General features: G+C 38.8%; 1 protein-coding gene across 5 annotated transcripts in view; it reads left to right on the forward strand.

Annotated features, from left to right (window-relative positions):
* The first annotated feature begins 266 nt into the window (after positions 1 to 266).
* Positions 267 to 12,354, forward strand: part of TFB1M (transcription factor B1, mitochondrial) — a 32,756-nt gene continuing 20,668 nt past the window's right edge. For 2 of the 5 annotated variants that reach the window (XM_065057338.1, XM_021294777.2), the window contains exons 1-5: positions 389 to 452; positions 1,169 to 1,326; positions 2,790 to 2,941; positions 6,604 to 6,712; positions 7,234 to 7,385. In XM_065057338.1, the coding sequence (XP_064913410.1) occupies positions 1,194 to 1,326; positions 2,790 to 2,941; positions 6,604 to 6,712; positions 7,234 to 7,385 (546 nt within the window). In that variant the 5' untranslated portion in view covers positions 389 to 452; positions 1,169 to 1,193. Of the gene's footprint in view, positions 453 to 1,168; positions 1,327 to 2,789; positions 2,942 to 6,603; positions 6,713 to 7,233; positions 7,386 to 12,354 lie in introns of all 5 variants that reach the window. The other 3 variants (XM_065057337.1, XM_005507661.3, XM_005507662.3) reach the window with 3 other exon arrangements.

Genomic DNA, 12,354 nt, shown 5'->3' on the forward strand with positions numbered 1-12,354 from the left:
CGGCCAGCAGGGCCTACAGTTCCCGCGGGGCCCTGCTCCGGGCCCTCCCGCGGGGAGGCAGCAGGAACCCCTCCGGCAGGCAGCCACAGGCAAACGAGAGTTTTCTGAAAATGTTTACACTGTGTCCGCGGAAAAGGCTCCGCTGCCGCCTCGACCTGGCAGCGCTGCCCCGCTCCCCACAGACCGCACGGAGCCACAACCAAAGCCGGGCAGCGCTCTCACCGCGCATGCGCACTCGGAACAGCGCCTGCGGCTCGTTCCTGCCCTGGCGCGCGTGCGCGACCCTCCCTCCCCGGACAGAGCCAACCAAAGCGCCGAACAGCCGCACGCGGCTCTAGCGCACACACCAAGGCAGAAGAGAAACACTTCCTTTTCCGGGTTAGCTTCCGCTCCGCACCGTAAGCGACCGCGGCGCTGCCGGGCGGCTGCTTTGCGCTTTCCTTCTCGCAAGCGTAGGGGAGAAGTGTGCGCGGCGGCTCCGCGCTCTGCTCCTCCCCGCCCCTGGGCCTTGCGCGACCCCGCCTCCCGCGGCTCGTCACCGAGAGCACGCGCTGCGGCGCCGCTCCTCGGGCTGAGAAGCGTAGGGCGCGAGCGGCCAGTGGGCGGGGCCTCCCTGAGCCTCTCGGGGCCAGAGCGCTGGCGGGGCCGGCAGCGGAGGGGCCGCCGGGGAGGCGGGGCGGGGGGGTTCGGGCCTCTGCTCGTTGGAGCGGCCGTGCGGCCGCCGCTCGGGCTAGAGGAGCGGCTCATGCTCCCTCCGCTGCCCCCGGCCCCGTCAGGTGGCGTCGGCGCTGAGCGCTCCCCGGTGTCGCCGCCTCGCGGCTTTGCTCTCAGCCGGCCCTGCCATGGGGCCGTTGGAATCGAAAGCGTAGAGGGCGGGCTTTCCTCAGGGTGCTGTCTTTATGCGACGCCACGAATTCGAGCTTAATAATCACTTTCTAAAGTAGTGAAAGACTGACACTGAACAATTGTGCGAGGGTTTGGCAGAGTCTGTTGCCCAAAGCCCAGAAGTACATACTTACATAAACACTTCATACAGTAGTCAAAATACTGATGTCTAAAATTTAGCACTTGTGTGGTGAAATGTCTCAGGTTGTAAACTTAGTATTTAATATTAAGCGTATTAGAATTTATTACATATACTAGAATCACCTTTTCAATGTCTCTTCAGGAGGAAGGAACGAGAGTTTTGCCTTATGGCTGCTCCAGGAAAGGTTGCCGCTTTCCGTCTGCCTCCCCTGCCAACTATTGGAGAGATTATTAAACTCTTTCGCCTTAAAGCACAGAAACAACTTTCTCAGAACTTTCTACTGGATTTGCGATTGACAGGTTAAATATTATAATATTTTTAGCTACTAGAAAACATGTGTCCTGGTTTTCTTCAGAATCCAGATTCTAGCTAAAGAGGTGATTGCATGATGACATCTATTAAACTAATGGCAGCTCAATGGTAAACCTTTAAAGACTTCTTTTAAAAGTAGTTTTAGCTTAGACAAATTGATTTTACTTGTAAATTCCTGGAATTTTTTTTTTTAATTACAGAGTAATTTTTAGGTACAAAGTATATTCTTATATAAAACATGGGTTATTGATTGAAATGCAAATGTCTAAGCTTTAGTAGTACATCTGCCATCCAGCTACAATGATAGTTTATGCCTGATTAAAAAATGATTATTTTTTCAGATTATTATGTATCATAGAAAGTACTGTAACTCATTGTGCAATTTAATTTACTATATGCTGTGGCTAGGAAGGTCATTTGTCTCAGTTTGTCAGAAATGTAGCTTTTTTGAACCAGTTACATTGTTCTGAACAATTTTGTTTTTTCCAGCTTCATGTTGGTAATGGGTGACAAAGCTGTCACTGTTTAATCAGTGATTTCTTTACTGTCCTAGTGGTAGCTAAGTTTTGCAGTAATAAATGCAGTGCCAGCTTCATGTAGCTTATTATTTGATTAAATTGGAAGATTCAGGCTGATAAAGATTTAGACTGTGAACATGAAATTCAGTTCTGCTTCTGGAATAACTGGAGTCTTACCCTGGAATGAAAATGTCTGCATGCAGCAAGTAAAGCCTTACAAATAGACAAGTCCTCAGCTATTTCTTTTATTTTTTTTTGGAGTGAGCAGCATAATTTATCTCAGCATCCTTCTCTCTGTGCTTCCTAATGATCTTTTTGTTACATTAGCTACGTTTTTAATTCTTTTTTTCTAAGTCAGCTGTTTTCTTTCCTGGCTATAATGCCTTCTAATGTTGTATCCTTCAACTTATGTACAGGTATTTTTCCTCATCTTTCAACTACCCCACTGTCTTTAACTACCAATTGCCTGTATTCCAACTCTTACGTATTGTAATCTTGGTACAGCTTCACTGCATCTTTTTTCCTTCCTTAAATTTCCTCAAAACAGAGGTACTGTAGTGGAATAACTTCATAAGGATATGTAGTGAGACTTTGGGACCTTGAACACCTTGCTTGCAGGAGGAGAATAGTACTGCTAGCTTACAGATGAGAAGTAATATCCTCTTTTTATTTGATTCTGTAATGAGCAACAATGTATATTAAAGAGATTAAACTGAAAATAGTCTTTTTTAAACAGTTCAGTGTATCTTGTATGAAACAAATATGAATCCTGTCCATTCTAGCAGGCATGTGATCATGTAGCTGCCATGTGTCGCTGTTTGTGTCTGTTCTGAGATAAGCACACTTGGACTTTAACAATAAACAATGAGTTTATCTTAGTGAGCTGGATCTGTTGGAGAATAAAGGCTTAGTATGTTCTTTGTATCTTGCAGACAAGATAGTGAGACAAGCTGGTGAGCTGAAAAATGCCCATGTTTGCGAAGTGGGACCTGGGCCAGGAGGAATTACCAGATCCATTCTCAGTGCTGGTGTTGAACAACTCCTTTTAATTGAAAAAGATCCTCGATTTATTCCAGGATTGCAGGTACCATCTGGAGAATAGTTTGTGTACATGCATCCACAACACTAGTTAAGAATATTTTAAAAATATAGAAAGGTTCCAAGTGTCTTGTTGAGATCTTAGCACTGAAAATAGGTTTGCTTCTTTGGCTTAAATCACAGCTATCATTTGCTTGAAGATGGAAATACATTGTATAACACTAATTGTTCCTGCTTTCTTATATGCCTTTTCATTTAAATACACTTTGTATTTTCAGGATCTGATCCTGCAGCTAAGTTAAGGCTGAGGCCTGCCTGCTTTTTTCGTATTGGGATGTTTCATATACTTTAACAGTTGAAATAGTAGTTTGAAGGCTGAATATAAAGTCACTTTGTCTTATTTTTCATTTTAATCCTAATAATTATGCTTTAAGGCTTATAAAATTGTGAATGTGTATCTCCAGTTAATATAGTTTAATGTGGATCAATATCCAGTTATAGAAGATTAAAGCAAGCATTTATTTTACATTTTCAAAAGAAGAACTCTTAAATATTTGGTCCTTTCTTTTTAAGTACGCAAGCCATTGTGGCACTTTTCAAATACCATCTACTTGTGTCACTATTAAGTTTACATGTTTATGGAATTTGGCTGCATCAATCTAGCAAGAAAAACAGAGTCAAAAATCTCTTTAGATCTGACTGTTTTCTTGTGCTTCTGCAACCTCAAATTGTAGAAATTCAGAGTGCTTTCCTTATATTGCACTGTGTCTTCTTTAGTAAATCAGCAGTGGAGCTTGGGAGCTGATACCATCTCTTTGTAGGATGACAATAATAATAATAATAATACAAAATGCAAATGAAACTGTGCATATCCTTAAACCTGAATATGCATGTAGCTATATCTTAGTAGAATTAGCTGTTCATAATTTATAGTATGCCCTCTTCACCTCATGAAGTATGAAAACTTAATATTTTCACTTTTCTTGAGTGAGGCAAATCTGCGTTTTTCTTTTAAATTTTAAGAACTGTTTTGGGATTGGAAAAAATTTGACATCAAATTATATTTTAGTTAACAGGATTTTTTAAGTACTTAGACAATTTTTCTAGTCTTCCACAACACAGCCACAACAACAGATTTCTCTGAATAAAAGTGTACTTTTCAGGGTCTGTCATGAGCTTTTGGTATGTAATTATTCTTACTATGCAAGTGAATTAACATCAGTCATTATTTTTAATTAGCAACCTCTTCACAGTAGAAATAAGTATGTCTGAATAAGGTTATTGAATATAAAGGTGCTATAACTCAGTAACAGTAAATGTGAGTGAACAAGAAATATGTTGCCTCCATTTGTGTTAAATATGGTATTGTTTTTTTTACCTCCAAGTAAGATCATACATTAACAGAATCAATCTTTCTTTTGTGATAATGTGGGTTTTAATACCTATTTTTTTTCTAGTTTCCCATTAAAAGGCCTGTCAAAACCAAATGCTTATAAAAGGTTTGAGATTTGAATAACAGAAAATGTCAGATATTAAAATAACAATTGGAAACTATTACTTAAAAATGTCTCTTCAGATACTTATAAAATCACTGATGTAAATCGTACAGCGTTTTTCATTAGTTGTTTTTCAGGCTGTGGTCTCTGTCACAAAACTGAAGTTGGGATCCTTTTTACTGCAAAGCAGAAAGATAGTGAAGAACATATGTGTACAGAGTAACAGTTTACTCAAGCTGAGATCCTGTCAGTTCTGTCTCGCTCTTAAAGAATCGCAACCTCCCTAATGCCCTATGCCCCAATAGTTGTTAGGCTGGAAAGATTTATGAGGAGAGAAATGGCACTCTCAGCCAGAGAATGGATTGAATGTAGAATTCCTACAGGAATGCTATTTTTTAAACTATGCTCCTTATGTTTTCTTCATGCCCTTTTGGTTGTGTGTGTAGAACAAGAGGATCTGTATGATGAAGAGTAACCTGGCTCATGTGCTTGGTGCACAAAATCTCCTGGAGCTGTGTGTCTGCATACACTGGCTTTAAAATGCAGACCATTTCAGTGGATTTCTGCGTGTTTATTTCAAATTAGCAATATACAACTGTGATTTTCTGCTCACAAATTAGACGCAGTTCTCAATAATATTCAGTGTGCTACTCAAAAAAAACCCCAAACCCTTCTTGACATGAAAACTATTGTTAAAAAGCATTATAACATGTTAATAATCCGTTATTGTGTAGGCAGCTGTCTGATTCCCCTTATGCTATTTTCTAACTTTATTGATTTTTGCATTATCTTTCATCCTGTTATAGCATTTATAACAGCTTCAAAGAAAGATTTGACAAATTGTGGCAAATTAGTGAATTTTTATGCCATATAATTGCTAGTGTAATGCTGAAAAATCTTGTGGTTTGGAGTTGAGGTTAGATTTCTTTTTTCTATTTGGAAATAATTGCACTTAAAATATGTAGGAACACTTAGTTTTTAGTTGAGGTCTTTGTTTTCGTTTGGTTTTTAGCACTCCACACAAAATTTGGCCATTTTGATGGAAAAAAAAAGACGCCTTTTACTAAAAAAAAAAAATAATGCAAACATTTTGTGAACATTGTGAGAAAGCAGCACTTTTGTTTGGCTCAAAGACCTCTAAAAGCTGTCTGTATCCCTGAACATATAAACATGATTCAGACTGAAGATGGAACTAATGATGATGAACGGTTTATTTCAGCAGCAAAGCCACTAGCACTTAACTGTTCATGGATTTGGACATCTGTGCAAAAGCAAAGTAGTTCTTTAAGCCGTTTTTCATTATTCTGACTTAGGAACAATAAATATCCCCAATGTTATCTTTGTAAAAGTTGACTTTGCTTTTGAATTGTACTGTGTGTGCATAGTTTCATACCGTAAGAGAAAAGGTGACTACAGCACTAAAAAAAACGTAACTAATTTTGATTGTATAAACTGACACCAGAAATTAAAGAGTTGGTCATCAAAGTATGACCGCTTCTGAGTTTGCATTTCAGCCTTTATTAAATACTAGGTAAGCTGCAGAAGTGGTACGGAGAAATTGACAACAGAGTGGATTTTGTAATGTCTAAAAAGATAGACATTTTTGAGATTCTCACTACTGCTGCTGGTACTCATTCCCTCATTTTTAGGAACTCCTTGGTTTCTAATGGTGTGAGTTCAGACTACTACAGGGAGTATTAACAGAGTCTTTCCCCCCGTTTTTTATGTAAAATTAAAAATCACTGAATATTTCTGCAGCCTTGTATCACATATGGCTAAAATTGGATAACAGATCCTACAGCTGCAGGGAGACAGAATAAACAACATTAGCCTTGTTTCCATAGGTAATGGATCTAAAAACTCTTCAAAACCTACTGCTTGTGTTATGACTTAAATCAGGTGGGTCCTGTTAGTGGCCTGGGATTTGTTAATTATCCTTGTTGAAGAGATTCTTGGCATTCTTTTCAGATTTAAATTCCCTGTTAAGAATTGTACAGCTGTGAATAGGAAGCATTTACAGAATCACACATTAAACTTTTTTTGTTAGTGTTTGTTTTTTGAAAGTAATACTTGCTAATAGTGTGCTCAGTTTTAACTGCTATTGTGCTTTTTTGTATATTGAAGCTATAGCAATGCTTTCATTCCTGCTGTGGCTGAAACTGGACATCAGTTTGGTTAATACTCACTGTGAATTCTGCTCGCTTACAAACAGATATTATCTGAAGCAGCTCCAGGAAAAGTGTGCATTGTTCATGGAGATATCCTGACATATAAGATGGAGAAAGCTTTTCCAAAGCACTTGAAAAAGAACTGGGACGATGGTTAGTATTTGGATTTGGTTTATTTCATTTTTAAGGCTTCTCAGTTGGTCTTAAGTATGGTGATATAGTTGAGAGTTCACCTTGTGCAGCTATTACTCTCTTCTGGTACATTTTGGAGGTAGGAAGAGAGAGAAGAGCTAACTTTCTCCATTTCTAGAAGGGGACAGAGAGTAGTCATAGTTTAAACCAATGGAAACACAGTTTTGCTGTTCTGGGGTAGCTCAGCTGAAATCTACTGATCAGCTGGAAATCACCTGAAATCAGCTGAAAGCTGCTGATTTAGGCAAATGTAAATGAGAACCAAGCCTAACCACTTTTTTCCAACTAATTGCTGAGAACAGTAACACAGTTTTGTCAGTGTAAGACAAGTAAAAATGGAAAGGCATAATTTTGGTGTGGCATGATAAAAATTGTTTTAATATTTTAAGTCTAGGCTGATGTGCATGTATCTTTCTTATGTGTTCTTTCATGGTAAAAATCTTATAAAAAAATTTTTGACAGCTGTTATCAAATGTTAACAGAGCCACCAGATATACATATCATTGGGAATCTACCATTCAGTGTTTCAACTCCTCTAATAATCAAATGGCTTGAAAATGTTTCCAAAAAGGATGGACCTTTTATTTATGGCAGGACACAGATGACATTGACTTTTCAAAAAGAAGTCGCAGAGGTAAGATATTAGTGTTCTCTCAAAATTTTACAGATACTAAGTTGAACAAAAATTTACTGACATGCAACCTTCTGTTTAAAAGTGCAAGACCAAACTTAGTAGGCTTTAAAAATAGAGGAGAGAGTTGGTTCAATTTTTAGTTTGTGTGGCTGTAAATTATGAATTTTCATGTTGAGTTAATAATCTACACTGATCCTTCCATAGCACATAAATATTATTATTTTAAAATTTCTTACGGAGGGAGATATTTCCTTGAGGTACTTAATATTTTCTTTTCTGAAGTCTGTTTTCTTCAATATGAATAGATTCCACAGCACTCTTCTGTTTTTAAATATCTTTGTTCTCTCACATTCATTCATTCACCATTTCATCAGTTAGTTTTGCCTTACCCTTTAATCATCTCAAGAAATACACTCATAGTTACTTCTGTTGCCCTCTTAATTAAAAATATTATTTTAAAAAGACACCTTCCTTGAAATACAGGAAAATGGAAGGTAAGCATTGTTTCCAGTTGTGATTAGACACTTAAAACACAGTGAATGTTTGTCCAGATCATGGAAACTGACTTTTTTTTGAACAATACTTGGTATCAGAATTATTAATGAATTGCTGTCAGTCTTGTGTCTGTAAAAAGTTATCATTTGAGTTCTGTTTCCATTTGCACTTGGACTTGCTATGATTTTAGATTTTAGATTTTTAAAGAAGGCCAAACTGGTCTGCTATGTAGTCATGTTAATTCTGGATCAGTTGATGTTAGGTTGACTTAGTCCACAATGCTTTCAGACTCAACAGTTTACTTCTGTTGCCATTACATTAACATATCATAACATAGAGGCTGGAAGACTTTTTGCTTTGTGTTTATGAAAGCAGTATAGCTTCTTACCCACATCTCACTTGCTTTATTAAAAAAAAAAAAAAAAAGTAAAAGGAATTGCACATCAGTCTGAAAACAGAATTTCCATCTACTTACTCCAGTGTTTGTAAATATCTGGTTTTCTGTGTGCAACCTAAACATGTGTGTTGTTTTAATTTTAATCTTTCAAAGTAAAAATACTAATAGGAAAAAAATGGTTGTGGATTTTTTTGATATGTAAATTAGTATAATTATATATGCAAGTGGCATATCTGCTGTCATTTTTTGGGGTCGTAGAAGACCGTATTGTGCTGTCATTACTCTATCCCTGCAAGATTCAAGATTCAATACAAGTACTGAAGTGTTTCCAGTAGGTGGCTTTAGAGAACACCAAGGACAAACATTTGGTATGAAATAAGTCAGATTTCTTAATTCAGTTCTGAGCTCATGTGGTTTCAGGCATTAAAAAAATCCAGATCTGTTTTCCAGAAGGACTGACTTCATGTCATTTGAGATTAGACTGTGTTGCAAAATATGGTTAATGGACTGGGATGTAAAATGCAAAATGATGATGGGTGAGATGCAAAGTTTTGTGACAGCAGTGAAAAAATTGATCTAGCACTGAGCGAGAACCTAAAAGCACTCTGTACTTTATATAGCTGTAACCAGCCACATACACCATTGGTGACGTGCAGATTATAGTGCTCTGCCATAATGCCTCCAAGTCATCTGCCCTTGTCCTTATGGGGGACTTCAACTTGCCAGGTGTTTACTGGGAACATCACACAACTGGCACCAACAGGTCCAGAAGATTCCTAAAGCATCTCACTAGCAGAGAGGGTCTCATGGGAGAGGTGGTGACTGGTGGCTCCCCTGGCTGCAGTGATCACGAAGCAGTCTGGTTCAAAATCTTTTCTAATAGGAGGAAAGCAGCCAACAAGTGTTGGTTGTTTTTTAAGTACCACCTAATAAAAGCACAGGACCAGGCAATTCCAAAATGCTGAAAATCTAGCAGGTGAGGCAAAAAGCCAGCTTGGTTGAGTAGGGATCTTCTTGAAATCCAGTGAAAAAAGAAATTATGTGGTCAGTGAAAGCAAGGTCAGGCAACATGGGAGGACTACAGGGAAGATGCTTGCAGGGAGGTAGTGCATGCTGCTAAAGCTCAATTAGAATTAAAGCTGGCCAGTACTGTGAAGGACAATAAAAAGGCTTTTTAAAATACATTAATGGCAAAAATTAAACTAGAAACATCATTGGCCCATGAATTGATGAGCATCATCACCTTGTTAACAGGGACATAGACAAAGCTGAGACGTTTAATGCTCTCTTTGCCTCGGTCTTCAACACCGATGATGGACCTGGGGATCCCCATAGCCCTGGGTTAGAAAACCGTGGCTGTGAAAACGATAAACTCCCAATCAATCCAGAACTTGTACAAGATCTGCTACTCCAGCTAGATCCCTACAAGTTGATGGGGCCTTATGGGATTAATCCAAGGGTGCTTAAAGAGCTGGCTGATGTCATAGCCAGACTTCTCTCCATGATTTTTCAGTGCTCCTGGGAATCTGGAGAGGTCCCAGGTGACTGGAATCTGGAGAGGTCCCAGGTGACTGGAATCTGGCAAGCAGATGTGCCAGGGGAGGTTTAGGTTGGACATTAGGAAAAGGTTCTTCACATGGCATGGTGGAGCCCTGGAACAGGCTCCCCAGTGAGATGTCACGGCCTCAAGCCTGACAGTGTTCAAAAAGAGACTGGACGACACCCTCAGACACATGGTGTGAACTGTGGGGTTGTCATATGCAGGGACAGGAGTTGGACTCGATCCTTGTGGGTCCCTTCCAACTCAGAACATTCTATGATTTTATAACTTGCTACTGATATTTTATGTATCTGAGGATTTATTTTCTTGAAAGGAAAATATCTTGCACTCAAAAGTTTGATGTCCTCGCTGGATGTTATGAAGTTAAGAGCCTAAGTGTCAAACAAAGTCTCAGTGTATATGCCATAAGATGAGCAGAAGGGAAAGATGCTGTCATGGAATGGAGCCTTGTGCTTTATAATCAATTAGGATAACTTGATGTTAACAGTAAGAAAATTAAGCAACATGCTATATTATTTGTTGTCAAGCTCGTTTTTGCTAGTATAACAGGCAGAAAATACCTTTGGATTTCTTGCTGGTGGTAGTTTCCTGCTTCTCTGTTTCCTTGTAACACAGCTGCTTTGGCATGAGTTATGTCAGTGTAGATCTGTTACTACAGACCACGTAGTTCTGATATAATTTGCTTAAATTGATTAAAACTGTTGATAAAAAACAGCAGTTATTTTATATACTGAATTCTGAGGCCCATTAAGGAGGACATAGTCAGATATCCACAGCATTAAAAATGGCACTTTTAAGTGTCGAGCAAATCATTTTATCTCTCAGTAGTTTAAATTCATAAAATTATTACTTATTTTTTGGACAAGAATTTTAACCTTGCCCCAGTTTCCCCAGTGCTTAGCCTAAAGTGTGCCATGTGGGTTGGGTACTTCCTGGCCCACTTCCATTAAAATGAGTCATTTTTCAGTTTAACTAGAAAATCTTTGTCAGTGTCTAATTTTGAGTAAAACTGCGCAGAGTAGTTTGCGTGAACTCCTCTGCCAACGTGATCTGCAGGCTGGGAGGGTGGATGCTAAAGTGTTGGAGATCTAGGAGACAAGTGTGTTAGAAGAGCGGAATACTTAATCATTTTGTATCTAACCCTGCCGTCTATTTAGAACGCTAGGCAAAAGGTGCTAATAAAATGGAAAATTATTCAGATTTTTGAGCAGTAAACAGAAGAAAAATTACCATTATGTTTTCATAACTGATATAGGTTAAATATAAATACTTATGTTCTAAAAAAAAAAATATATATTTTGCAGCATGTGACTTGTGTACTAAAATGTGTTTAATATTCCTTTACATGGCCGGCTTTGCTGGTCTAATTCTTCATGTCAATTCCTGTGACAGATTTTGCAGATTCATTGATAATGGAGTTTTAGTATATGTTTCTGAGAAGCACAATTGTATGCTATAGCATACTGAAGAACAAAACAAATAGTTGTTCCTGAGGTAGTCATTGAGAGTGGTTACTAGTGAGGAGCATTAGAAGAAATGCCAGGTACTACCTTGATTGTATTCCAGGTTAGGTTTCAGAATCTTTGTTTTGCTTCATGCCTTGCTAAAATTGTAGTGGCAGATGAAAAAATGTTGCCTAGTTAGCTAAACTCCAGCATGGTTTACTTAGTGCAGTTTCAGATGGTATCCATGTTTTGAAAAAAAAGGAACAAAGTAAGTTTTGAGAACTGAGGGGAAAAAACCTACAAAAACAGGTCAGGTTACGGAAGTATGGAGACAAACTTTTTAGCAACACCTATTGCAATAGGACAAGGGGTTTTAAACTGAAGGAGGGTAGATTCAGGTTAGACATAAGGAAGAAATTTTTTACGGTGCAGGTGGTAAAGTACTGGCACAGGTTGCCCAGAGAGGTGGTAGATGCCCCATCCCTGGGGACATTCAAGGCCAGGCTGGACAGGGCTCTGAGCAATCTGATCTAGTTGAAGATGTCGCTGCTCATTGCAGGGGGGTGGAACTAGATGACCTTTGAAGGTCCCTTCCAACCCAAACTATTCTGTGATTCCATTCTATGAGTGTGTTCTCAGCATTGTTGTGTTCCTTGAGCAGTGCCATGCACAGGTATGTTCCTGATGATGTGATTGAACTGGTTTAAGATGCTAGTGTCCAGGGGTGGATGTTAAGTTGTCTCTTCTGTAGCTTAGAAGCAGGAATGAACGGCCGAACGCTTGTTAGATTGCTTTTGTGAGAAGTGAAGACTGTCTTGTTTGAATTGGCACAGCAAGCATTATCATTAGGTCTGTTTCATTTCCACTGCAGAGGTTAAGGAAGTGCCTGTCTGATTGCATTGTTAGACTTCGCAACCTGTTTTTTTTCAGAGAATAGTACCGATGGCAGATTATTGTTATTTTTTTTAATACACATCCTCTGAAACAATAATGAAGGTAGTTTTAAATACTGATGTAGGCAGAAAGAATCAATGAACTTTCTTTTTGAAAAGTAATTGAAAAGTATGTTAT

The sequence above is a fragment of the Columba livia genome, chromosome 3, assembly GCF_036013475.1.
Source record: "Columba livia isolate bColLiv1 breed racing homer chromosome 3, bColLiv1.pat.W.v2, whole genome shotgun sequence".
In the NCBI taxonomy this organism is placed as follows: Eukaryota; Metazoa; Chordata; class Aves; order Columbiformes; family Columbidae; genus Columba; species Columba livia.